This window comes from Pleurodeles waltl, chromosome 1_2 (assembly GCF_031143425.1).
Source record: "Pleurodeles waltl isolate 20211129_DDA chromosome 1_2, aPleWal1.hap1.20221129, whole genome shotgun sequence".
Lineage (NCBI taxonomy): Eukaryota > Metazoa > Chordata > Amphibia > Caudata > Salamandridae > Pleurodeles > Pleurodeles waltl.
In genome coordinates, this window is record NC_090437.1 from 1,105,404,544 (window position 1) to 1,105,432,386 (window position 27,843).

A 27,843-nucleotide genomic window follows, 5' to 3' on the forward strand; every position below is an offset into this window, starting at 1 on the left:
TAAGTTTAATAAATTATCTGAGACTAAAGCAACAAAAAGTCAATCAGTGGATTCAGAGATGTGTAATTTCAAAGTCTTAAGTAAAAATAGTGCAGAAAAGCACAAAGCCTCAACTGTGGTTATGTGGTTGTGCCGGACTGGGACAAAGTCACAAGTTAACTGCATCTGCGATGGAGCAGGGACCATCTGCAGGGACAAAGTTAGGCCTTCTGAACATAGTACCTTAAAACCTGGCTTGCAGAGCTTTGTGAGATCCCGTGTCAAGGATGTGTCATACAGTGGCAGTTCCGTGGCGCTGTGATGCAGCAATGTGAGGGCCTGTGCCATCGTCGAGGATGCAGTCGACAAGGGGTTTGCGATGCCAAGGCTTGTATCGAGGATGCATCGTGCAGCAACAGTTCCAAAGGGGTTGTGGGCTGCAATGCAAGGTTCGGCACTGGGAGGAGTTGAGCCAAGCTGCATCATTTCTGACCACAGCTGGGATGGCAAAACATCTTCAAGCCCACTTCCAAGGGTCCAGGACTGAGGTGGCACCACTTTGCGGGGTAGGATACAAAGCAGACAGAGTCCAGGTGCTGTGTTCAAGGTGGTTGGAGTCTTTTCTGTCCTTGAGGCTTTGAACAGAAAGAGAGCGGACTGTCCATTATGGTCACTCTGGTAGTCCTGTGTGAAAGACACAGGTCCAGTCCTTTCACTCAGGTAACAGAGTAGCGTCTTTCTTGCAAAGCAGCACAGCAGTCCTTCTGAGTTTTCCACAGGTCCAGAGGTGTACTGAAGAGCTTGGTCTGAGGGCTCAATATTTATAACCGGGGCCCACTTTGAAGTAGGAGAAGGTTCTGGAGGTTTTGGAAATTCCTGCATCCCTGCCCTAGCCCTAGCTTGTCTAGTGTCACAATACACCAGTGTCAAACCCTTTGAGTGTGCTCAGGCAGACCCTTTGTGAAGTTCAAGTGTGGTAGGTGATAGCTCCTTCCCCCTCATCAAATCAGAGATGCCCATTCTGCCAACACCTAGGTTCCTTTGTCTCACTGACTGGGAGCAATATACAAAGTCCAACTGCCAACTAAACCTAGTCATGTGACTCAGGAAACAGGCTGCAGAACTAAATGGTTGGGACAAGAAAATGGCAACTTTCTAAACGTACCATTTTCAGAAATGTGACTAAAAATCTGACTTTACTATTAAAGAGGGTTTTAAATTACAAATACTTAGACTCCAAACTCGAAATTCCTATCTGCCTCCAATTGAAAGTTATCACATTAAATGTAATAGGTTAACCCAATCTTATCCTATGAGAGAGGCAGGCCTTGCAGTAGTGAAAAACAAATGTAAGGGTTTTCCCACTACCATGACATGTACAATTTTAAAGTACACATCCAACTTTTCAAATACACTGCACCCTCACATATGGCTGATTTAGGGCCTCTCTCTGGGGTGACCTATACATATTTAAAAGGCAGGTTTAGGCCTGGCAAGGACGTTTATCTCACCAGGTCTGAAACTGCAGACACAGGCTGAAGTAATAGGCATGTTGAAAAGGCTTCTTAAGTGGATGGCACAATCAGTGCTGCTGGCACACTAGAAGTATTTAATTTACAGGCCCGTGGTACATGTTTTGCCACTCTATTAGAGACTTAAGTAATTTATATGTGCCAATTCAATGTAAACCAATTTCAACATGTTTAAAGGAGTGTGCAACCCCACTTTAACACTGATTAGCAGTGGTGAAGTTTACAGAGTCCTAAGGCCAACAAACACGAGTTCACCAAAAATGGAGAAGTAAGGCAAAAAGTTTGGAAGAAGACCACCCTAAGGCTGACAGAACTAACACAGCCTAATAAAGAATCTTCTTATTGATGAAATAAGTTAATTTTACAATGCAAACAAGCATGTAGCATGATAAAAAAGAATTTAGAAAAATAGTTTTATAAAGGAAATCATTGTCTTTAGAAAATGAACAAACAATGCAAGCAGCAGATTAACTTTTTTTCCACCAGCAGTAAAGCTAAATTTAGAGTAGATAGTGTTAACAAAAAACAACCATATTTTCAGTTTTAAACTTCCGTGTGGTTAAACTCGAGGAAGGCGTTGCTCTCAGAAGGGGGGGGGGGGGTGAATGCATTCTTCTAAACTCCTGTCACAGTCCAATTTGAGGAAGGTGCTGGACACAGAGAGGGTGGGGGCCAGATTTATCATTCCCAACTCTGCCAAGTGTCAACTTGCGGAAGATGCTGGACACTGGTAGGGGGACAGATATTTGATTCCCAACCCCACCTTGTGCTAACTTGTGGAAGGTGCTAGATAGACACTAGTAGGGGGTAGATTTATTATTCCCAACTCCAACCTACGGCAACTCGTGGAAGGTGCTGGGCACTGGTAGGAGCAGATTTACTATTCCTAACTCCACCCTGTGCCAAATCAGGAAAAGTGCTGAGCATTGACAGGAGGACAGCTCTGCTATTTCCAACTTCATCAAGTGCAAACTTGGGGAGGTGCTGGGCCCTGGAAGGATGGAAGATTTACTATGTCCAACTCCATCCTAAGCCAACTCGGGGAAGGTGCTCAACACTGGGTGGGAGCAGATTTACCAGTCCCAAATCCACCCAGTGGAACTCGGGGAAGGTGCTGGACGGAGGTAGAGGGGCAGATTTACTATCCTAAACTCCACTCTGAGCCAACTCAGGGAAGCTCCTAGGCACTGGAAGGGTGTAGATTTACTATTCCTAACACAACCATGTGCCAGCTTGGGGAAGATGCTTACAAAATAGAACACATACATATTAAACATTTCAGTAACAAAACTTTATTTCTTTCTTTTAAAATACAGGATTTTCATCAATCCATACACAAACATTGAGAAAGCCAACAATGAAATGAAATAAACTTCCACATCAAATTTCAAACCACTAAGAAATCAGGTAAACTATTTCTCAAACAGTTGCAATTAGGTTGATATTTTTTTATTCCACATCCATACAGGCAAATAATTACCATTATTCACTTTCTACAAGCAGGATAAAAACCTAAACATAAAATGTATCATTTTAAATACTGGGATTCAAATGTATAATACAATATTTCATTTCACAGGTTTAACTGGCATATTAGAAACATATGTAAAACTGTTTAACATTCAACTTTAAATTATTTATCAACAGCAACCTCCTAAATCCTGAGTGAAACCAACCCCCAAAAGTTATAAGAAAAAAACATAAGAAGGTTCTCATCTAACAGCAAAACTCCAATCCAAAAGGTAATCATTACCATATTTCATTCAGGAGTACACAATTTGTTTTCAACAACTACAACAAATGACAACTTTTAAAATCTTTCCTTCTACAGAATTCAAGCAATTAACAATTTGTCTTCCATTGGGCCAACATGAATAAAACTACCTTTTTTCCTTTCCATGGGATCAAACATAGCATGTTAAACATTTACTACTTTTAAAAACTTTTCTCCTACCAAAATATAGTGACTAACATGTTTTCTTTCATCGTGAAGCAAGAATGAACAATAATTTGTTTCTTGTCACATGATAAAGCATAACATTTCTGTAACATATAATCAACATATTGTTTTTCTGTCTTTCAGAAAAACAAAATGGAAAATACAAGACAACTGCATACATTTTATCTAAAAATGGCAATAAACTTCGTGAATATGCTGGGTACCTTTACTGTAAGGAGAAACATATCAAGCCCAGGAGTCACTGAATTTGTGTGGACTACTTCTCAACTCATTGTAAAGGCAGAGCTGTTACATTCGGTGATATAGTTGAAAAAAACTACCAAGCATATGTACTCTATCTCTGCATTGAAGTCGGAAGTGAGAGAACTTGTTCCGCACATTGAAGCACTTGGTGCCCCCACCAATGTACCCTGTGGCTCAGTACTGAGGGAGGTAGCCCAGAACATCCCAATGCATGTTGCCTGTAGTATGCTCACAATTCCAAATGTTGGAAGAATGGTACAATGTCACAAACAGGTAAAATCCTCAAACAGTACCACCTCATACCAACTCAGATATTAATATTCCCCCAGAACTGAATCTTTCAACCATGAACCTCTATGACAGTGAAAAACACTCAAAAACATATACTAATCTTTGCTCCCTTCATAACACTATTACCGTAGAAAATAGGGAGATTTGGGTGACAGATGGCACCTTTAAATGCACACCCCAACCATTCAGGGGAATTTCCACCATACAGGCTACCATTAATTATACTACTTTTCTACGTATTCATGGTATACTACTTGACAAGCGATCCTCAACGTATATTGAATTTTATCAGTTGATTTGAATTAAAGATGAAAAACAATATGGTTAAACTTTATCAAAATACCCAAATTCAAGGATAATTTCTTATTTTTTCCCAAGAATATTGAAAAGAATATATATCTTTAGCTGAGGATTACATGCCAAACAGTAAAATGCAATTCAAACTTAGAAACCTAACAACTTTGTGTTTGTACCTTCTTATTGTGTGGATGACTTCTACAAATCAGTTTTAGAATCTGTTTACTCTACACAAAACGAGGAAAAACCTGCATCCCTTTTAAATTACTCTCAATGTGAATGGTCATCTAAGCAAGTCGGGTCAGAGGAGAAAACCAGGCTTTTAAATTGAGTGGTATGGTGAAACTGCTACTTGGTCTGCTTAGAGACTGGTGCAAATACAAACAATGCCAATAAGGGTTGGCATCGATCTTTTAATAGTTCTATTGGTAAATATCACCCCATCCTGTATCATTCCTGGAGATTTTAAAAAAGGAATCCACTTTTCAGGAAATGAGACGTGCAATCTTTAACAGGTAGTCTGAATCCTCAAGTATCAAAAAGGAAAAAAAATGTCTGAAAAACTATTGTCCACAATCCAACAGTTTTTTTATGTTGGGAGGGTCAGACTATATGGAAAATGTTGCATATATACTACAGTATTAATCTGTTTAAACATTTACATGCAATACTCTTCTGTTTTCACAAAACATTTGAGCTAAATTGGCATTTTGTTGAATTATTTTTAAGACTCTTTTCTAAATGTCCTACTTTAAGAATTTTTTTTTTTCAACTTTTAATGATTTATGTTTTTTACGAAGCACTCACCAAGAATCCCAGACCCCTCCAAAAAATCCAGTAAATGTAACTATTAACCAAACCTTGAAAAAAATAAACATTGGAAAAAAGCAAGACACAATTAACAAATCCTTAAAAGATGTAACAAAAAAGTCTCCTATCAAACTCCAAAAATCCTATTTGTTCTTAAAACAAACATCCAAAACAAAAAGCAAATCCCATTCAAAGTTGATAAAAAAGAAGACAAAACAAAATTAAAAAGAATTATTTTGAATCTAATGATCCTTCTTTCTAAACCTACATAAACCTACAATAAAAAAACATAACAACCGGCCTGATGTTCACATATGAACATAACCTCAAAAGGGATGTAAAATTTGTTCTAAATCACATTACATATATTTAAACATGGTTTAACTGCACACTACCTCCCTATCCATACAATAAAATGCCTAACTTATGCCACAACTCCTTGTTCTGATCTTGACCGCAATGCCCAGCTGTCTCTAGAAAGATGCACAACTGGTAAGGTTATCCTGAAAAGTAAAAACTAAAAAGGAAAATTTCTCCTATCAAATGAATGAGGAAGTGAGGGGAAAATGTTTAAAGAATGGTATGTCATTTGAAATGTTTTACATTTTTTATTATATTAAAGTAATTTTTTTAGTAAATGTTATGTTTGTAATATTACTTTTAATAACATTATTTAACATGTCTAAATATAGTTTTGTGGTATTGTTTATCAACATTTTTTAAATAAAGTTATAACTTGTAAAAATAAAATATCTATAAATATTTTATAAACTGTTAATAAGTATTTTCATTTTTTGATGTACCCTTTATTTAATTTCTTAAAAAATGTATATTAATAAATATTACGCCAGTATTTTCAGTTAGTACCCGATTTTTAATACATTTCCCCGCAAACTATCCCTAGATGCCTTATATTCCATCCCGAAGTTTTAAAAATGTTATTTAAAAAAATCATAAAATCTATTCATTTCTTTTTCTTTAGTTGGTATTATTTTTTTTAATTGATACTCATGTATTTAAAGCAATTCTTGAGTATTAATACACTTCCCAACACCCCACCCTTAAATCTCTTACAATCTACCCCTAAAATTTTGTAATGCCCCTTTCTCCCTTGAAAACTTTTTAAAATAAATTCAGAAAATAAATGTCTTTGTTTACTTTAAGATAGTATTATTTTTTAACTATTACTCAATAATTATTGCTTAAGTATTTGAATTAATTCCTGGGTAGTAATACACTTCCCTCCCCAATACTTGTAAATCACTTGCATTTCACTTCTGAAACCTATTATTGTATTTAAGTTAAATATCATTTTTATCCGTGTTAACATATACATTAAAGTGATATATATTTTTAGATTAATACCCTCGTATTTTAAGTAATGTTTGAAAATGTATACACTGTCCCAATTACCCCACCAAAAATTCTATATATATTATAATATAAATGAGTTAAAAAAACATATACCCTGAAAAGATCCTAATGCTTCTAAACTTTCTTTTTTATATCAACATACTCAAAATAAAACATACCTACCTCGTCTTAGCATTATGCATGTTTAAGGCATGCTTGGTACAGACATATGCGTCGTAAAGGTATGCATGGTAAAGACATGCATGGTAAAGGTCTCCTGTGGTAAAGAATGCGCTGCAAAAGTTAGTGGTAGAGACTGCATGGTAAAGGCTGCTTCCATGAAAAAACTAATGCTCTCAGCTAGTCAAGGTGAAGCCAAAGTAACATCCTGCTCACTGAGAGGTCATGTATTCCAAATGAAGAAGTACCCACCAAAAGATCAACACAATTAAATAGAAATAAAACAACACACTATCCAAGAAGCTGAGACACATCATCCAAGAGATCCATGTCAACTAAATCCCCTGCTTCGAAGAATCCTATGCAAACCCCTAAACTAAAATTCCCAGAGAAAATCACAGTTCATTCTTACTAGTAAAAACAAACTCATCTAATCCTCCCTAATGTAAACACATCCCACCCTGTAATCCATGCCTCCATCACCTCGCTAAGCAGCGCAAATGCAATGCAGGGTGGAGGCATTAAAGCAATTTTCAAACGTTCACAGGGGTTTTGCTAGGATGTCGACACTGGCAAAAATCTTTCTACCTCTAGCCTAGATTGAGGTGAGTACTAGCAAGTGATGCTCTCCTGCCCAGAAATCAGGCCTTTTTGTGTACTTCTGCTACATCTCTGAACACCTCCATTCAATAACCAGGGAACACAAAGAAACTCGCAAATGCATGAAGCATTATGGAATCACTCTATGGCTGGATGTCTTCTTGAATTGTTCTCAGAACTAATTTTAAATCACTTGCCGACTAATGAGTTTCAGAGATGGAAGCATACTTTCTCCAGCTGCCTTCTTCAAGAAGAGTAAAAGATATGAAGATGGACTCCGTGTGCAGTGTTCACACACATCACCTAAGGCCGTGCACCACACTAGGCCATCAGAGCTGCCTGGGGACTCACTTTTGTCAAGAGACATGTGTAAAGCCATTTGATACTCTAATTAGCGGTGGGTTTGTTCCCTGCTCATGAGTGTTACAGCACAAAGCCTACTGTACCCTGAAGCCAAGGCCTTGACCTACTGTGCTTCACTACTAACAGAGATCTGGAGGATTTCTATTAGAGAATGGGGGCGAGGATCTGCGCACATAAACTGATCATGAAATAGATTAGCTTTACACCAAAATTAAATTCTATAGGCTTAAACCAAGACATTAAATTGTTAAACAGAAACACATAGAAAATCTTTGCTTTTATTCTCTAATTCAGATTTAGGCTTCTTTTCACAATAAACTGGAACAGCCAAGGAAAGGTTCATCCCTTCAAATTTTTCAAGGAAGCAAACCTACGAATTGCTTTCAATAAAAATCTATTTCTACATATGTCCAGGGATTTATTTGTAAGTGCACATCCATTTATTATGAGCAATTTGTGCACACCATCTAATGAAGAATAGATGGTGATGTAAGATTAGTGTAGTTCATTATTGAGAGAAGAATTATATTGTGCTCTGCATTGAGTAACAAAACAACTCATCACTACTCACCACAAGATGGTATCCACACACAATTGGTTTGTGTCCATGGCAGAAAGTACAACATACTACTCAAAATCTCCTATTCAGTCCACATATTAAAGGATCTAACTAAATTAAATTACATATGTCATGTGACATACTGGGGACACTAAGTCGCTGGACTCCAGCTGGTTGTTCCTTAATTAGAAGATGGCAAGTGCATCCATCAGATGATGCACTGTGTCCAGGCAGGACAGTTTTCAAATGGGCATGTTTATTCAAGGGTCTAGTAGCCGCATAGTTGGAAATGGTAATTGTTTGCGTGGTGTACCCCAAGATGTTTGCCTTGACTTTTTTTGCTGGCTGTAGAACATTGTGCATTTACCAGTAGTAAAGTGCCTATGCTACTCCCTTCAACATGCTCAAAATAGCATACCCCAATTTGGCATATTTAACTTATAGACAAGTCCTTAGTATACGGAACAAAGTGTTTCCTTGGTCAAGAAGTTAAATGTCACCGGTGGACATCAGAGCCAACTGTACCACCACTGCAGCAACAGTACAAATATGACTGCGGTCCAGCCATTTGTAGCATGGCTGTGGAGTTTTAAAACTGCAAATTCAACCTGTCAAATGTATCCCTTTCAATAGGCCTAAACCTTCTTTTTAAATAACAATAATATGCCACCCCTAAGTAGGTATTCCTGCTTATAAGGCAGGGAGTATGGTATGTAAAAGTAGGACATGCAAAAATGAAATGCTAAACATTTCCTTACAATGCAAAGGCCCCAAAAGTTATTTTCACTGTAGCAGGATTGATGGTTCCACAGGAAAACATTGAAATACATTATTAAGTTTAGGAATGTTATCTCTGGGTAGAAAACATCTGTAAATCTCAGTCTTGGACTTTATTAAATATTTATTACAAGCCTAATTTACTGGTGAAGTCAGACTTGTTATAAATGTTTTGGAAATTATACTTTTTAGAAAGTTACCTTTTCCCCCTGCTTAAAACCTTAAGGAGCCCATTTGCATGAGCTTTTAACTGTCACCTGGCAGCGGAATAGCTCCTCTGATGAAGTGTGAAAACTGCTCCCACAACAGCACAAAGGCTTTAGTGTGGGGAGGTGGTTTCTGCTTACACCTGGGCAGGGACCTTCTTTGTTCCCCTAGTCAGCTAGACACAAATCCCGGTAGGAGAGGGCGTTGCCCTCAAAACTGGTTTACAGTGACCACAGCAGAAGTGCTGCTCAGTTACCTGGCCACATTTCTGTGGTCAGCATAGGAGTTTTGGTGCACACTTCTGCAAAAATGAGCAGGGTCAGCCACATGGGTTAGGGAGTGAACTGACAAAGAATATACCTGCTCTCACTCTTGTACCTAGGATATAAAAGTAGACCCCAAAGGTGATAAGGCTGACCTCCTGTTCAAGCAAAAAGGACACAATAAACTACAAGAGAGCTTTTCTAGAGGTGACCAGCTGATCACTTCCAACTGGACCTGTCCTGGACCCTGCTGCTAGCCCTTGCTGTAGGGAGCCTGGCCCTCAAGTGCTGCTGCCAACTTCCTGGACATTTGGCTGGTGTTAAAGTGTATTCCTCCTAAACTTTCCTGAAACCTGGAAATCTCGGCTCCCAAGAAGAACGGGACCAAGCCAATCTAACAAAGGTGAGTTGCTGCTGTGCCAAATTTCCTTGTTGCCCCCCTTAGAGTTTTTCCATGGGAGCAAATCTGATTTAGCAGGAATGCGCTGAGAAAGTATCTGGCCTTATGCAGCCTACTCCAGAGATAAAATCCAAATCCCATGAAAGTGATTAATTCCAAAGATAAGAATCTTCACCTGGTGAAGGCTCCAAAGGTATTCAGCCTATACTGGAACATCTCTGGGCATAAAATTCAAATGTCTTTCCATTCCTGTGCACCAAATTGGTACCACTTGAGGGCATAATCTACAATTGCAAATTTGACATTCTGAGTTGAACACTACATTCATAAACTGCCCCTCACAATGTGGAAAATCTGTCAGTTTGGCTAAATTGCCTCATTATCTAATAAGAGATTAGGGAAGGGTCAGTGGGTGTTCGGGTTTTCCTATAAAAGTAAAGCAACGTTAAGTAAGCATAGAGGAAAACAAGCATTTCTCTACCTTTTTTAAATACCTTTCCGTCCTCCCACCATTGGGATTAACTGTTTTATTATACTGAAGACTATCTAAATCCTTTGAAAAAGTGCTCTTATGGTAAGTGAACACAGTAACAATGAAATCTAAGGTAAGAGTCTCCAGAGGGACCCCAGAGGGACTCCAGCCCGTTTTATACATAACTAGTAAAGTAAAAGCATTTATAAAGAATTAGGTCCAGTGTGCTGAGAATGACAGAAACAGATAATTCACATAAGATTATACCTTCAATGCCTAACACACAAATTGCCTTAAAAGAAAAATGAAAGAGCTCAAGAATAAACCTCCCAAAAACAATTTCTGGATTTCCAGAATTGGCATGAGGAAGCCTCAAATCACTAGCAACAATCTTAGATGAGCCGGCTTTAAGGACACCCATGAGATGTTGAGAAACCAAATTTGTCATATTTTGACATATGAAAGACAGGCTACAAACTTACTCACATACTGCACCAATGAAGTTCAACATGATGGGGAGAAGGATCTTCTAAATATTCTAAATTTGGAGGTGCACTGGCTAGTGCACACGTTGGATGTGCAACACCAGCCAGGGTGCACATCCACAGTTCACAAGCAGGGGCAGCAAGGGTGAAAATTAGTGTAGTGGGTGTGATGTGAGGCAGTGCAGCTGATGGTAACACCATTCTGAAGTAGTCATCCAGAGTGGTCAAGTACACAATTTGACCATCACTCGAGGTAGTCTATGTTTGGCCACTGAACAAAAGACAAGGGATTCGGAAGGTGTACCCCCAGCCAGTTGAAGAACAACATTCCCCAGCAACAATGACAGTGATTCCTGAGTCATGCACCCAGATACCTTCTTGCCAATTAGACAATAACTGGGCCAGGGAGTTGGAGATAGTTACTATACAGAACTACTGGTTCCTATCGGACCTCTTGAATATCACTATGCAGTTCCCCAAGAGTTGCAAAAACCCAACTGTTTTGTGAAGAACTACAAACAGTGTTTGAATGTTATGATCGTATAATCCCCTCCATCCTCCATCCAACCCATACCTCTCCAATAGACCTGTGAATAAGGTAGGTAAACTCCAATGGATCAGGGAGTAAAGGAAAAGGTAGAGAAAAAAGGGGAGCAGAAATTATTACAATGATTACAATTTGCTTAAAGATTACTGTATGAAAATGAAGGCTAGATACCCAACTAAGCTTATTTATATATTCTTTTATGTCAACAGGGGTCAGACAGCCCTCATAGAATATGATAGAGATTGGCAATATGAGCTTATTATTATTATTGTAGAAAATAACCACATATATTCTTGAATAGTTAGTTGATCCATCAGCTTATGGCTGATGTTTTCAAAAGATGTCAAGGTAAAAGACAGAGGGCATAGTATTTGAAAGTAGGACATGTAGAACTTTAAAGATAACATGTCCTTAAAATGACTAACACCCAAAAACTATTTTCACTGTAGAAAGGCTGGCTGACCCACAGGGAAACACTGGGAAGCAATATTAAATATTATTTCTGCTATCTCAGGATAGGATCAACTAGAAAGTCATTACACAACTATTTTTAGTATTTTTGGAAAGCCAAATTAAATGGTGAAGTTGGATTGTTGATCGATATTAAGGAAAGGGCACTTTTAGAAAGTTACCATTCCCTATCTGAAGGTTGTGGAGGATAATTTGCATTTGTCCTCTGTCACCCAACTGGTGAATGGCCTTCATGAAGTGAGAAACCTGCTCTCAGTGCAAAGACTAAAGGCCTCATTATGACTTTGGCGGTCCCTCCACTGGGCCACAAACTCACAGTGAGGACGCCACTGCCATATCGATGACATTCCCCTTGAGGGAACTACAATGTTCATGCTGGGTTGACCGGTGGGAATATTATATTACGTGTTCCCACCGGGCTGACCGGCGGGAACATTTTTAGGATATTGGTCCTTCAGGGGAGCTGAGGCCACTATCCTAACGCTCCAGCACCCTCGGAATGTCCAGTTTGCTTTGCAGACAGTACACATTCCAAGGGTGCTGGGCAGAGAGGCCCCTGCACTGCCCATGCCCTGGCATAAGCAGTGCAGGGGTTCACCTGTGGCCCCTGGCACTGGCTTTCTGGCAGCCTTTTCATGGCAGGGTACCCTGTTAAAAGGCTGGCTGAAAGAAGGGTTGCAATCAGCCAGGTGGTGCTGAATTCACCAGGGTGAATTCAGCACCACCCTGGCTGGTTACAAGCCCAACCACCGTCATGCCATCTGGGAGTTCGGACCGCCAAGTTTGCGACGGTCTGACCGTCAATGCGAGTAGGACCGTCACATTCGTAATGAGGCCCAATGTGTGTGGGGAGGATGTTTGTTCCCCTGGCTGGAAGACCAGCTGGCCTGTACCCAGTAAATTAATTTATTTCAAAGTGACCTCCCCTGTCACAATCAGATGTCAGATGAAACCTGAACCTCAGTCCACCCCAACAAATCAACCACTTAATCACACCTATGTTAACTAGATCAGTGGTTCCCAACCTGTGGTCCGGGGACCCCTGGGGGTCCTTGAAGCCTCCTCAGAGGGTCCGCGACTGCTTAGAAAATTAAATATTATCAACAGACTAAGTCATCAGCCTCCGGTAATGACTCACTTGGGGGGCACCGGACTCCAGTAATGATAAAATGGGGGTCCACAGAAGTCAAAAAGCTGGGAACCACTGAACTAGATTACCCAAATATTTTAGACATTTAAAAGTGTGGCATGTATTGAAGCCCTAGTGGTTAATCTATGAGAGTGATTCATATTTCATTCAATAACCCGAAAATAGGGAGAAGATTTGAGACAGAAGGCCCGGAACAGAAATGTCAGAAGTTGCCAATGCCACTAATATGCCATCAGCACACAACATTATCTGCTGCTCGCCACCTGGGGTTTGAACCACATGTATTTCTTTATTCTGACCAACCAATGCTTGGCCTTTGATTTTTAATAGGACAAGAAACTAATGATGTCTGATCCTGCCATGTTCATAACTGTGGTAATTGATACTCATTTGTCTCTGGATCCTTTGATGTTCATTACTATCTGGGTCAATGATGTTCTTTACAGCATGGGTCCATTGCTATACGTACTTCCTGGGCCTACTAAAAGGACTGGATGGGGCCAATCTGTTCCTGCATGGAGGTAAAAAATGCTCTCTGTGGTTGTGTCTTCTTGCGAAGCATGATACAAAGGTAAAGTATGAAAAAAATAAATTTGACCATGGCTACGGCCCATAGCTCTCTTCTAACTTCTTCATTGCATCTCCTCCCACTAAACCCTCCACTGAATCTCCAACCATAAGTTCTCCTGTGGTTCCTGATTAAGTAATTTCCATGACTAGCTCATTACCTACTTCATAAGCACTTTCGACACCACTTGGAAATAACATTTCCCAATTTGAAGTTCCACTAGGCATCAATAGTAACCCACTTATTTAGTTAGCAATGTACGTCTTACAATAGTTGCCTCACTCTTCATTGTTTCCCACCACCTACTTGCTTGTCCACTTCCTCCTTTTTTCCCACCATGCTAACAATGACTGCAAATTTTGAGTGTATTTAGACCTATACAGCACATTGGGCCAATATGATAAAATAAATAAATACAAGCACATGTTTAGGACACCTCATGCAGGTTGATCTTGGTCTTTAATAGCAGAAGATGTTATAAGCCTTGAATACACTGTAACCTAAATATAAGCCTGGGCCAGAAAAAGCTTATGACTTTGAGACTCCCCGCTGCACACTTGAATTTTCTTAGGAAAACATTATTTTCTTCAACTCCAAACAATTATTTTTCATCCTCCCTAAAATTGGACTTTCATTTTGAAGACAATTCAATGACGAATTTAAAATGAATTAGTGTGCTAAAATATACCATGTGAATGTATTGTAATTTTATTGTAAAGACAATTCAATGACGATTTCAAATTATATTAGTTTGCTAAAATGCACCACCTATTATCATTTTCTCCACTGCTAGTCCTACATATTTACACAGAGCTATCTCTCACACACACCCTCACAATAACAGGTTTATATATGATTGTGTCAAATGTTTTAATTCAGCAATTAACTAACATATGCACTGCCACAAATGTACTACAGAAGCGAATTGTTGTTGAACTATAGAAAATGACAGTGTTCAGAAAAATATAACCTTCAAAACACAGACCCCCTACACAAATCTATGTGCATAGTACCTTTTAAAACTTCCAGCAACGTCTGCCTGAAATACTCCCAACGCTGAAAATCATCAAGTGGAGCTGGATCACTTTGAGCAAACCCATTCTCAGTTATATATACTTCAGGGTCATTGAAGTTATCCTGCAAAGAAAGAACAGATGCGTTAATTAAAGAAGCACAAACATTTGATCATCCTTTCCTGTATTTGTTTAAAAACTGAGTAGGGAAGGTGCAGAAGATGAAGAAAGATGAGGACATGTGTTGGTCAAGTATATTTTTGTTCAGGAAAGTGCACTCTAACACAGTTAAACCCTTGCTAGTATTGATTCCACAAACAATGTATAATGTTGTCTCTTTCTGGAATCCTAATGCCTAACCTTTACACACCAACTTTCTGTCTCCCATAATTTCTCTAACAATCAGAATATTCTTTTGTGATGTTTGTTAAATTTGTTTATTTTTTTTTTCTATTCTCTTGAAGTTTTATATCTGTTGAGGATGTCCAGATAGTTCTTAGCTAATTCCAATAGAGCTTTGACTGTGCAAAATGTTTGCTTTCTTAGGTCTTACCTACAGTCAGCTTTAGCTGCCTGGTGAGAGAGAGAATATAATTACACAAGAAACACGACACACAACACAAAACACACAACCTGCACATACTTTTAAAAGAAGGGATTTTAGACAGCCTCTTTCGGCATTGGCTGCTATGTTTTAGTAGATTTTAGGCATTGACTCACAGGGCTGTCCATGAGCACTGATATCAGACCACAGCATTAAGTGGGTGTGAACATTCTATAAATTGTGCCTCTTGTCATTGTCATACAGAAAGGCAGGTCACCAAGCTAAAAGCACTTCAAAGTCCAATATCTGTCCCTCTCTTCATGTTGCTTTGCTAGGCCACTCCCCATCAAGAGCCTGTAATGGATTCATTTAGGCTTCCCCCATCTGACAGCTCTGTTCACGGGTGTCCAGCAGGGTCCTTTAACAATCTTCCCCTGCTCTCCTTGCTCCTGGCAGACTATTTCTCTCCATGCAACCCCAACAGTTCCTTTAATCAGCTTACGCAGAACTCCTTCCTCTGGCTGAGCGACTCATTTCATGCACACCAAGCAGGGTCCTTTTAAGCAGCTTCTGCTCTCCTCCCTTTCTCCAGGACACTCCTGCTGTGCACGCTTGGAGAGCACCTTTAAAGAGTTGCAGTTGCTCACCTTCCTCTCACTGGGCCACTCCTTTAATGTACACATTAATCCCACCATGCACTTATTCAGAAGAATAAGTGCAAGGTTAGATTTGTAATCCTAAGAAAGAGGACTCCAGTAATAGTGTGCAATATCCAAGCATAAATCTGAGTATTGCTTTAGAATACTCCTCTGAATCCTGTAAGTCCCTTATAATTCCAGCCAATTTTCCATGAGATCCAGTCGCTGGAAAGAAGGTGTCTGGCTGCAACATCTAAACATCTTAATTGTCCAGCAAGGAACACTTTGAAACAAGGAACGTATTCTCTATGAATCCAATATGCCCATCAGTCTTGTAAGGACTGTGAGAGTCCTGGGGAGCTCCGGGACATGGAGTTTGTCTAAAATTGACTTGTACACTTTGCGTACTCTAAGCATTGTAGACATGAAGCCTCACACCAAGCTTCACTCACCATTTGCACGTACTGCTAACTTTTTCAGCAAATTAAAGGCTCAAGCACCCTAGACCCTAGGAGGAGCAGGTCTCCCTGCCTGCTCAGTGCATAGTGGTGAACACGAGCCATGGATCAGGCAGCCTGTTACTTCATTTGCCAGTAACAAGAGAAGCAAATCAGTCAATTATGATTTTAGAAAAAGAATCCTCTACAACAAGTTTACCAATCAAGCTATAGCACTATACAATAGTTAATTTTTTCAATTGGTAAGTATACAGTCCACAATATGCCATTAGTTTAATAATCAAGTGGCAATGTCATTAAAAGGGGCTAAATATTTCCTCAAGTAAATGTAAATACTGTTTCATTTTATATACACATAAATAATGTTGTATTTGCTTTTGTTTCAGAAATTTTAAATGTTGTTTTCCTTAAATATATTTTTTGCTTCTTTGCTGAAAAATATAATATATGAAGACCATTTTCAATTTTGCCTGGTTATCACATCATAACCAACTGTGAATATGCCCTGTTAGCACAACACCTCAACTCGCCATCAGGTCCAATTAAACCATCACTGCCATTTTCCTTCACACCCAATAACATGTCATAAACAGTTTTAATTATCCCCCTATTATAGCCAGTTAGCACAATAAATGACTTTCAGTGGACCCAGTTATCAATTCAGTGACACTTTCCATTATGTTGTGTTTCAAACTGTGACCACCGTTCAATATGCAAAGTTAGCACATCAGAACCTACTTTCATTATTCAGAAGGTCAGATGCACTTAGCTATTTCTATTAAACACATTTACCACATGATGGCTAGTTTTCTGTGCACACATCACTGTTCACCATCAGCCAAATTAATCATGAATGTATAGTGCATCATTCCCAGAGTCTACTAAACCCACCTTGTGCATTGTGTCTAATTTCTACTATTTCCATTTGCCATATACCATATAACATTTGCTTTTAGATCGAATTATCACAGCATGGCAGTCTCAGTGGTCCCCATCTGCTCCCACATAGCCCCTTTAATTCCAAAGTGGAGATTCAGACCCCAAAAGAACCAAGGATCTCAAGTAGGATGCACGTGCTTTGATGCAGAAATGCCAACGCAAAAACGGATTTCTAAAGGCAGAATTTCCTCAATTGCCTTTTAAAGGCAAGATGTATTGGCTTTGCCAATGCATGTTTCTTGTTAAAGCTTTTTTTCTTGCAAGACAAATGGGATATTAGTTGTTCTTTTATATCAGCTTTTAATGCTTCCTAAACTATGGTTAAGTTCCAAACTGAGCCAAAATTGTCTTTTAAAATGACTGATATTTTGAAGAGCAATGCTCTGGTTACTCTCCAGATGGACTATTATCCAACCTCATTTGATCTGGTGTCAACCGAGACCTCTTATTACTTAAAACACTCCTTAAAAAAACATAGATACACATGTGGATCCAGGGACTTCAGCCACCTCTCTTCACCCATTTGTCTGTTGTAGGGTCTATCACAGATTGCTTACATCCGCCACAGCCTACAACCTGGGTTAGTGGGTCAACCAACCTCAGATGTTGTAGAGCCATTTTAGTGATGTCTATGGGTACGTGGTTCTAGCAACTGGACATACTGCCTGTGCCCTTTAGCCTAGTAACATTTCATTTTATTCTTTTAGAATATGGCACATTTGTGGTGGTGGTGGATTATTTTCCTTTATCTTTTGCCTAGGAAAGCTTTACATTTCTTACCACCACATTTTTCTACTCAGTGCTTTTTCCAAGACTGCAACGTGATAGTATTGTCGGCACAACTGGTACACTGCATGTCTAACACTTCACAGAAACACATGCATTTTTAAGTGGGGATACTTTTCTCAGAACAACAGCTGTTTTATTATGAAAACATCTCTCTGTTCCTTTCCCTTAGAGGGAGGTTCTAGCCAGATGACCACAACTGCATGCTGTTTGACTTTGCTACAGCTGCTCACTGAGACTACCGGTTCCCTGGCTTACATGGGGACGCTGTCTCTGTAGACAACACGCTTCTCCGCTACTGTCATACTCAGGCAGGTGTGATGCTGTGGGGGATCCTGAAGGGTCTACTATGGCTTATCTTGCTGTGCTCTAAAATATACTACCTTAGACCTGACAGCTGTAGGGTGGTCATCTCCCAACTTTTTGTCTGCCTCCCACCACTTTTCTGACACAGTTTCTGCTGGTTTTAGGACTCTGCGCACTTTACCACTGCTAACCAGTGCTAACGTGCATATGCTCGCTCCCTTAAGCATAGCAACATTGGTTCATCCCCAATTGGCATATCTAATTTACTTATAAGTCCCTAGTAAAGTGCACTACATGTGCCCAGGGCCTGTAAATTAAATGCTACCAGTGGGCCTGCAACACTGATTGTGCCACCCACATAAGTAGCCCCTTAACCATGTCTCAGGCCTGCCATTGCAATGTTTGTGTGTGCAGTTTCACTGGCACTTAGACTTGGTATTTAAAAGTTCTTGCCAAGCCTTAAACTACATTTTTTCTACATTTAAGTCACACCTAGGCAACCCATAGGGCAGGGTGCTATGTAGGTAAAAGAAGGACATGCACCTATGTGTTTTGTATGTCCTGGTAGTGAAAACTCGTAAATTAGTTTTCCATTACTGTGAGGCCTGCTCCTTTCATAGAGTAGCACTAGGTCTGCGCCCATATCATTTCTGAGTGGTAGATTCTGATCTGAAAGGGGTAACCAGGTCATATTTAGTATGGCCAGAATGGCAATAGAAAATCCTGCCTATTGGTAAGGGTGGATTTTATATCACTATTTTAGAAATGCCACTTTTAGAAAGTGAGCATTTCTCTGCACTTAAAACCATCTGTGCCTTACAGCCTATCTCCAATCAACGTCTGGTCTGAGCTGGTTGACAGCTCCCTTGTGCATTTAACCCAGACAAAAACAGGACACTCGGTCACATCTGCATTCATCTGCATATTGAATGGGTCTTCCTGGGCTGGAAGGGTGGAGAGCCTGACAATTACACTTCAAAGGGCAGTGGCATGCCCTCACACAAAGGACTAATAACCCCCCACTGGGACCCTACCAAATAGGTCTGGGCTGAAAGGAGCACTTGTGCACTTCAAAACCACTCTTTGAAGTCTCCTCCACTTGAAAGGCATTTTTTGGTATATAAACTGGATCTCTGACCCCACCAAGTTAGACACGTCTGGATCTACACCTAAACTCTGTCAGAGGAGCTATCTGGCTGCCCAAAGGACTCATCTGGACTGCTTTGCTGAGAAGGGCTGCTGCCCTGCTGGCCTCTGACTTTGCTGGAAAGACTCTGCCTTTCCCGAAAAAATGCTTTCCAAGAGTTTGGATTGAGCTTGCCTCCTGTTTCTGAAACCTCAGGGCCAATAAAGACTTCACCTCTTCAAGAAGCTCCTTCTGCTTTGAAAATCGATGCAAAGCCTTCAGAAATCCTGCACTGTGGAGGAGAAAATGCTGCACAGCTGACCTGAACGACGCAGGACCGGCTTCCTGACTGGAAATTTGATGCTGTGTCTACCTTGCGATGGAAAATTTGACACATCGCCTACAGGATCGATGCAGCGCCTGCTCCTTCTTCCAGCGTGTCACGGATTTTCAACGCATCGTCTCTGGGCATCAAAATATCCCTGCATTGCAGTGAGGAACCAAGACTGCACGCCGAAAAATGACGCAAACCCCTTGCAGCGTGGAAAGAAGCGACGCAACACTTTATTTTTTCAGGCATATACTCCTCTACGGTCTCCATGTGTTGTTATTTTTGATGCATCCCAGGTACGTGTATAATAAAAAGACAACTGTTGAGACGTTTTTAAACCTTTTAACAGTGAAATTTCAACTTGTGTTTATTGGATCTTTGTCGTTTCGACCTTATTTTATTCAGATAAATATTATCTATTTTTCTAAACCTGTGTGGTGTATTTTTGTGTTGTGTTCACTGTCTAACTGTATGATTTATTGTACAAATACTTTACACATTTGCTTCTAAGTTAAGCCTGACTGATCATGCCAAGCTACTAGAGGTTGGGCACAGAATAATTTGGATTGTGTTGTGACTTACCCGGGATTGTGGTCCCTACTTCGGCAAGCGTGTATACCTCTTCCAACTAGAAACCCCATTTCTAACAGACCACTAGTAGCATAGGTAGGAATCATATATCTTGCACAGTGACAGTATGGTGGGACTTTTCTTGTGTTTCACTTTTCTTGACACCATTTTGTTCCTAGTGTGCGTCATCATCCTAATTATTGTATTACAGGTTGTATTGTCTAAGACACAACTGATTCTATGTAACTCCCTGAACCATTCCCTGCTTCTGTTTGTCTTTGCATGTGTGAGATGAATATAACTGAGAGAAAAGGACTAGATCTGACCCAACATGATTTCCCTGAGAAGTCACAATGTCATGCACTTGGTTGCCAATCACCCTTGCTCTCGGGCGTAGGTGAGGTGCAGCTGACTGGCCAGAAACAGATTAAGCCGTCAGTTGTCACATGGTGTGGGACTGGACTCAGTTCCCCACAATTCAGGTGATGCTGCCGCCCAAATCCAGCAGCTTCATTGGTACAATGAAAGCCAACGCGACACAGCCATCGACTCTCCTCTCGGTTAGTGATGACATTTTGCCTCCGCCCAACGTCCACGTGTGTTTAGAACGTAGCCCTCTTCAGTACCAGTTAGAGTTTGTGGGCCTATGTGTCCATTTTGACAAAATAAAGTTTTCTCCTTTTACAATCAAATTTATTTTTGTATTATTTTTTCTCATTTCTCAAAGCCCCAACACCTCACCAGACAATATATCTTTTGTGTTGAAGCTTCCAATCTAAATGGTGACTAGAGTGTTGCACGTTAGCTACAGGATCTGCAGAGACTCGCTTTTGTTTTTAACCATTTAAAGATAGCAGAGGGCTGCCTAGAATCGGCTGCTCACAGTGGGCTTTGGCAGTATGTATATGTATATAAACTTTCTTTACACACAGAATAACGAAGTGTTCTGTGCACCTTCCCTCACAATGTGCATCATTTGTGGTTGTGTTGTTCCAGTGTAAAGTCAATAGTGCATAAAGTAAAGATGCTAGACATTGGAAATACTTCCCAACCTCATGGCATTCCATTGCAAGCTGAGCTCTGTAGCATGCCCACAATCCTAAATAACACCTACGCATGTCTTATTCCACCAGAGTTATGTGAATCAAGTTACAGATTACATTTAGAGTTTGAACCCATTTCAGTGCTTAAATCAACTTACACATAGCTTTGGGATTTGGGAATTAGTATTCTATGTCCCATATGTTTTAAGCTACATCTATCTACATAAACATATATGTTTGTATTAGGAAAGTATAAATTAGCTATCAGGCTCATTCACTGGGTAAAACGCTTTCATATTATGCATCTTTCTGGGGCTAGTGAATTAAACTGCTGCTTATAACTAACACAGCTTTTGTCCACAATTATCTCAAGAGTACAACGACTTTCCTTTTGGCTGGCTATGTATTCTCCTAGGCGGTAGAGCTTGATCAATAGTACAATAATGTAAGAATTTGGATCACTGGTTGGCGGGGATTGGGAGGGATGAAACACTACCTAATCAGCAACCACAATCTTTGGCAGGGTAAAATCACAAGCAACCCCAAATTAGCCTATGCTCAACTCTCTGGTAGCTTGGCACAAAGCAGTCAGGGTTAACTTAGAGGCAACGTGTAAAGAATTTATGCAGCACTTCAAACAGTAATAAAGTGAAGACACAACACAAGAAAATACCACATCAATCTAGAAACTAGAATAAACTGTAATAAATTATTTGACACCAAAATGACCAAAATCAAATCAGTAGAACCGGAGAAATGCATTTTTAAAGGTTTAAGTTACGTTTTAGGTACGTATAGCATGTAAAAGCACAAAGCTCTACCTCCTGTTATCTGGTTATGTGAGACATAGTGAAAGTCACAAGTTAAGGCCAACCACAATGATCTGTGTGCCGAATACAGAGATCAAACCTGCTGAAAAAGTTACCTTCTCAAATTCTGGAGTGAAAAGTCCAGTTGGAGGGGCCCACAAGGAGCTGAGAGAGCGTTTTGGCTGGTCATCGCTGTAGCACAAAGAGCGGGTCTGGAGTCATGGAAAGTCATCATGTAGCACGAAGATCAGGTCGGGTGTTGTGGCTGGCCACTGCAGAAGCTTCACAGGGGGGGGTCACTGCAGGCTGTCGATGCTGCAGTCAGACGTGCAGATCTCACGTTGCTGATGGTCGCTGGAGCTCACTGTAGTGAGAAGATATAGGGTCACCACAACTTCACATTGGTGGTCAGCACAGGCCCAAAGATCGTGGTGCAAATGGGCCCACCTGTGACCACAAACAGCCCAAAACTTCATGATTTCTTCTTCTATTGAAGAAGGTGCTGCACTGACACCACACCAGGAGGGAGGGGCACCTCTTTGGGATTAGGATCTCAGTCTAGGAGAGGCTAGCAAGGTTAATGCAGATGCAGTTGTAGGACCCTTTGAGTCACTTTAGCCTGGTAGGTAGGGTGCAGGTCCAGTCTTCCTTCTAGCAAGCAGGGAAGCAGAGTAGCAGTTCTTCTGGTGGCAAGCAGCACAGCAGTCCTTCTTCTGTAGTACCAACAGGTTCAGAGGTATACTGAAAAGTTGGGTCTGAAAGTCCAATATTTATACTTGGTGCCAGCTTTGAAGTAGGAGAAGGTTCTGGAGGTTTCCATACCCAGAGGAGTTTGGAGCTTCCTGCCTCCTTGCCCTGGCTCAAGATTGTGAAGACTAGTGCCAAGCCCTTTGTGAAAGTGCTAAGGCAGAGCATTTGTGATGTGCAAGTGTGGTAGGTGAGAGCTCCTTCCCCTCATCAAGTCACAGATGGCTCATACTGCCAACACCGTTTCCCCCCTTGTCTCACTGTCTGGAAGTAATCCACAAAGACCAACTGCCAGCTACACCTAGACATGTGACCCAGGAACAGATTGCTGGCACCAAATAGTTGGGACAAGAAAATTCCAACTTTCTAAAAGTGCCCTATTCAGAATTGTGATTTAAAACCCAACTTTATTACTTATGAGGATTTAAATTACAATTCTTTAGACACCAAACTCCACATTCCAACCTGCTCCCAATTAAAAATTATCACTTATAAATTTAATAAGTAACCCAATGTTTTGCCAAGTCTAAATGGTAGTTCAACACTATACACACAGGCTGCATTGGAAGGCCTGGGGCATGTTTGAAAGGCCACTTAGGTGTGAGGCACAATCAGTGCTGAAGACCTACTAGTGGCATTTAATTTACAGGTCCTGGGTGTATGTTGTAACAATTTCCTAGGGACTTACAAGCAAATTAAATGTGCTGATTGGGTGTATACAATGTTATTGTGTTTTAGGGCATGAGCACATGCACTTCAACACTTGTCAGCAGTGAAAGTACACAGAGTCCTAGGGCCAACCAAAACAAATGCACTAAAAAATGAGAATTAAGGCAAAAGGTTTGGGGGAAGACCACTTTAAGGCTGACAGGTCTAAACAATAGGATATATTTGCCATCAGAGGTACATATCATTATGAGGCCAGTGGAGAATATAAAGATAGCAAAAGTGTATGACCCTAAGGATCTGAGATTAATATAGGCAAACTCGTTTGCATACGAGTACACATATGTAGAAATAAATGTTTCAGATGTCCCCTTGACTAACAAGAAACTTCTTCCTGATATGAGTGGTGCCACCGGGTTAAATTGTATTCTTTTGTGGTGCTTTCAGTAATTTAGAATAGCATATTAAGCCACAAATGTTAAATACGACTACTTTCATAGTTAATGGTTAATTTCCCTCTGTCGCTCGGGTATTACGTAGATTAAGGCACTGGTGCAGGGTGATACCAATCATTAGCACTGAGTGGATCACTTACAAGAGACTGACAGTGTTGTTATTAAAACATCTGAATAATATTATAACTTTCTACTTAACATTTTTTTTTATTTGGCTACAATGCTGTGAAACACATTTTCAGTTGTCTGTTCACAGCATAAAACATCTTTGTATGGGGAATCGAAGTATGGGAATTTGTTAATATGCTGCCTTGTCTTAATATAAATGCATTTTTAATTTTGCTTACATCCTCCTAGCTTGAATTTATTTAATAAAGTTGTCCAAACCTTCACATATTTAAAAAAAGAACAATTGCTCAATTATCCTATGCTGATTCAACAGATAAGTATCTACATTTTTAGGAGAGAAAAAAAAATATTTAACAATAACACATAGTCAGTAAAAAAAAGTACCAGTATGTTCATTAGAGTTGACGATCCTTGGAGAAGACAGACATAGCACACTCTTGGAAATCCCATGACAACCCAGCTTGAAGGTAAGGTAAAGGAAGTATGGAGGCTACAGCTCCTTTATAACCAGATTCTTTATACTATCTTGCTTTTCTCAGAGATATGGTGATACATGATCCTCTAAATGGAGTAAAAGATAGTTCAGGTAACCTGTTGCTTACCAATATCTCTGGGCTGGTTTAAGATGGCCAGAAAGCTCATCATGTGCAATCAGGATTTATCCTGATGATCTATCATAAGACGGATATTATCCCAGACAACAATCTGGATCTTTGAGATGGGTGAGGAGAATGTGCAGAAGAACAATTAGAAGGATTTTTGATGAATGAAAGCAGTGGGATCCACATTGAATGGGAGGAATCTGGGAGTAATGGCGTCTCTAGCTACCAACTCACTACTCAACTCTTGGAGTTAGTAATCTGCCTTCTGGCCATGACAACAGCAGTCTTTATTATACGGATCTCAGGCAGCAAAAGAGGAATTCAAATAAAGACATGCTCCTGCGACCTGAGCAGAGAGGTCCTCAACAACAATATTGTACATTGACCACTATGCCCACAATCTCTGATGAGCAGATGGCACTAGGAAGCCTAGAATGACACAGAGAGATTGCGGTCACTGGTCCTCATCTAAACTGCATGAGACTTAATTGGAATCACAGTGCTGGGAGAGGTGTGACTGAGATATTCTATGTACTCCTTTACTGACTTCCAAACTCAATTTACACCTTCCCACACTCAATTCTATAAATACCTGCAGCTGTGCCACACACTTGGTCACTACAGTGTCCACTTACAGGATTTGCTAGATTTCAGCCCCTTGAAGGCACAACTGTTGATGACCAGACTGAGTTGAGGGAGTTATCTCCCAGCTATATTTGGCCCTTTTCTGTAATGCCCCAGAGACAATGTCCCTGCTCAAATGGAGATCAGAAGAGTGGGTGGCTGAGAAGGGAGTGGGGGGGCAGGGATTGGGTGTAGTTGACTCTTACTAATCCAAATACACTACTTGCACCTGACCTGCGACACCCGAATGACTCTGGCATGCAGGTATCCTCCCTGAACCCAGATGTACTCGATATCAATCCCCTAAGCAGATTTCTTTCATATGGTTTGGCCACGTCCCAGATTGTCCAGTATTGGACCCACATAGGTGCGGCCCTCTTTAGGATTTTAAATAGATCAGTCATTCCGACCCCAAACATGGCCCTCCTGGGTGTTATCAATGAGTTTGGGGGGTACGGGGTGAAAGAATGCGCATGTGGTTGGCAGTTTTGAAAGCCAAGAGAGACATAGCACACTCTTGGAAATCCCATGACCATGCAGCTTGAAACTTTGGCAATCTGGAATGGACTGGAGTGCCAAGCAAGAAGAACCCCTAGGGGTTGTCCTCAGAAATCCAACAAAATTTGGGGCAAGTGGTGGGAATATTACAGCCTGCTTAATACACTGGAGACTGAATTCGGCAATGTTGTTCCACTTATGTAATGTGCTAAAATGACGGGAGGGTGGGGAAATGAGAGCTAGATCGAAAAGCAATGTTTATTTTTATTGTGTTACTCTATTTTCACTAAACTCAGTAAAATTTGTTTACAAAACAAAAAAAGATCAGGTGAGATTCCCCAGTTTAGCCAAATGCTAATAGTTCTTTAGGAATGAAGTGAACCGTCCAAACTTATCTTAAAAGCTAATGTGTGATTCAAAGACTGAGACGAGCCGCCTTTCAAGGGCAGGTCTGCTAGGCAATGACTTGGTTGACACATTCTGTACGCAGGCCTTCATGTTCACTTCCTGGAATTGCAGTAGCACATCTGCTTCTAGTAGCCACTCCAGATTCCAAGTAGAGCACGTTTGAAATTAACAACAAAAACAGGTTAAATTCTTGGAAGGGAAAAAATGAAAAGCAGAAAAAAACTTTCAAAAAACTACACATAAAAAGACATATGAAAGCAAGCTGGCAAAGTTCAGAAAATACTAGAAGAAAAAACAGGGATCCAAAATCAGTAACCATGAGCAAGCGGTCGAAACAGCAGAACGGCTGTGACCATCAGCAGCTACTTAGTCCCTTTGTTGCTTGTTTCTTGTGTTGGACCGGACATCCTTGGCGTGGGTTTCCCCACCTTTTTGCCTTCCAGCTTCCTGTTATGCAAAATACATTGTTGCTTTCTTTGGGCCTCTGCACACTTTGCCACTGCCAACTAGTGCTAAAGTGCTTGTGCTCTCTTCTTTAAACATAGTGAAACTGGCTTATCCCCAAATGGCAGAACTAATTTACTTATACCTCCCTAGTAAAGTAGTCCTACATGTACTTAGGGCCTGAAGAAGCTTCTCCTAATTCAAAATTGGCAGCAGGTAAACATATTGAACCCTTAGACTCAGCTCTTTAGTACACATCTGGACCAATGGGGAAACTCAGAAGAAGGACTGCTGTACTAGTCTGCAAGAAAGACTGTCACTCTGCTTCCCTGCTATCTGTGTGAAAGACTGGACCTGCTTCTTGAATCCAGAAACAGCAGATTAACTCCAAGAGCTAGTTGGATGGCCTCCCAATTACAGCCACAGGGGCAAAAGGCTCCAACCACTTTGAACCCAGCACCTGGACTCTAGTCCTGGACCCTTGGAAATGGACCTGAATGTGCTCTGCCAGCCACCTGTGGTCCCAGTAGAACCAACGCATCGTAGCTGCAGCACAACGTATTGTCGACCAGAAACTTCACATCGGAGTTGCTCTGCAATGCATTGCCTCCAGACTCTGCATCAGGAATGCTGCATGGTTTGTCTCCAGCACAGGACTTTACATCACAGCCCGCAGCCTTCCAGGAACCGCCACTGCACAACACATTCTTTATGCAGACCATCATGCTGCAAACTCCTTGTCGAAGGCATTCTCAACAATGAAGCAGTACTCCACATCGACTAAATCCTTGACGATGACGCAGGCTCTCGCGTCGCAGCTTTGTAGCTCATGTGAATCACTGCGGCGCAACGCATACTTAATATGGTACTCCGCAACCAGGATTTAAGGTTCTCTTTTCAGCAGGTCTAACTGGATCCCTGTAGCCGGGTTGCATTCCATCGTGGCCTGCCTCAATTTGTGACTTTGTCCCGATTTGGCTCGACAAGATAACCACAGTGGACGCTTTGTGTTTTTTTGCACTATAGTCAGTTAAATCTTCATAATTGCATATTTCATGTTCTACTGATTGGATTTCTGTTGTTTGCGGGATTCTTCTTGTGTTGTGTTTCACTTTATTATTACTGTTTGGAGTGCTGCATGAATACTTTATATATTGCCTCTAGGTTAAGCCTGACTGCTTTTGTGCCAACCAACCAGAG

General features: G+C 40.6%; 1 protein-coding gene across 1 annotated transcript in view; it reads right to left on the reverse strand.

Moving 5' to 3' along the window:
• The window catches only part of LOC138248423 (cytosolic beta-glucosidase-like), a 355,284-nt gene that overhangs the window by 77,191 nt on the left and 250,250 nt on the right, over positions 1-27,843 (reverse strand). Inside the window, exon 5 of the mRNA XM_069202172.1 lies at positions 14,521-14,644. Coding sequence (XP_069058273.1) covers positions 14,521-14,644 — 124 coding nt within the window. The remainder of the gene's footprint in view (positions 1-14,520; positions 14,645-27,843) is intronic.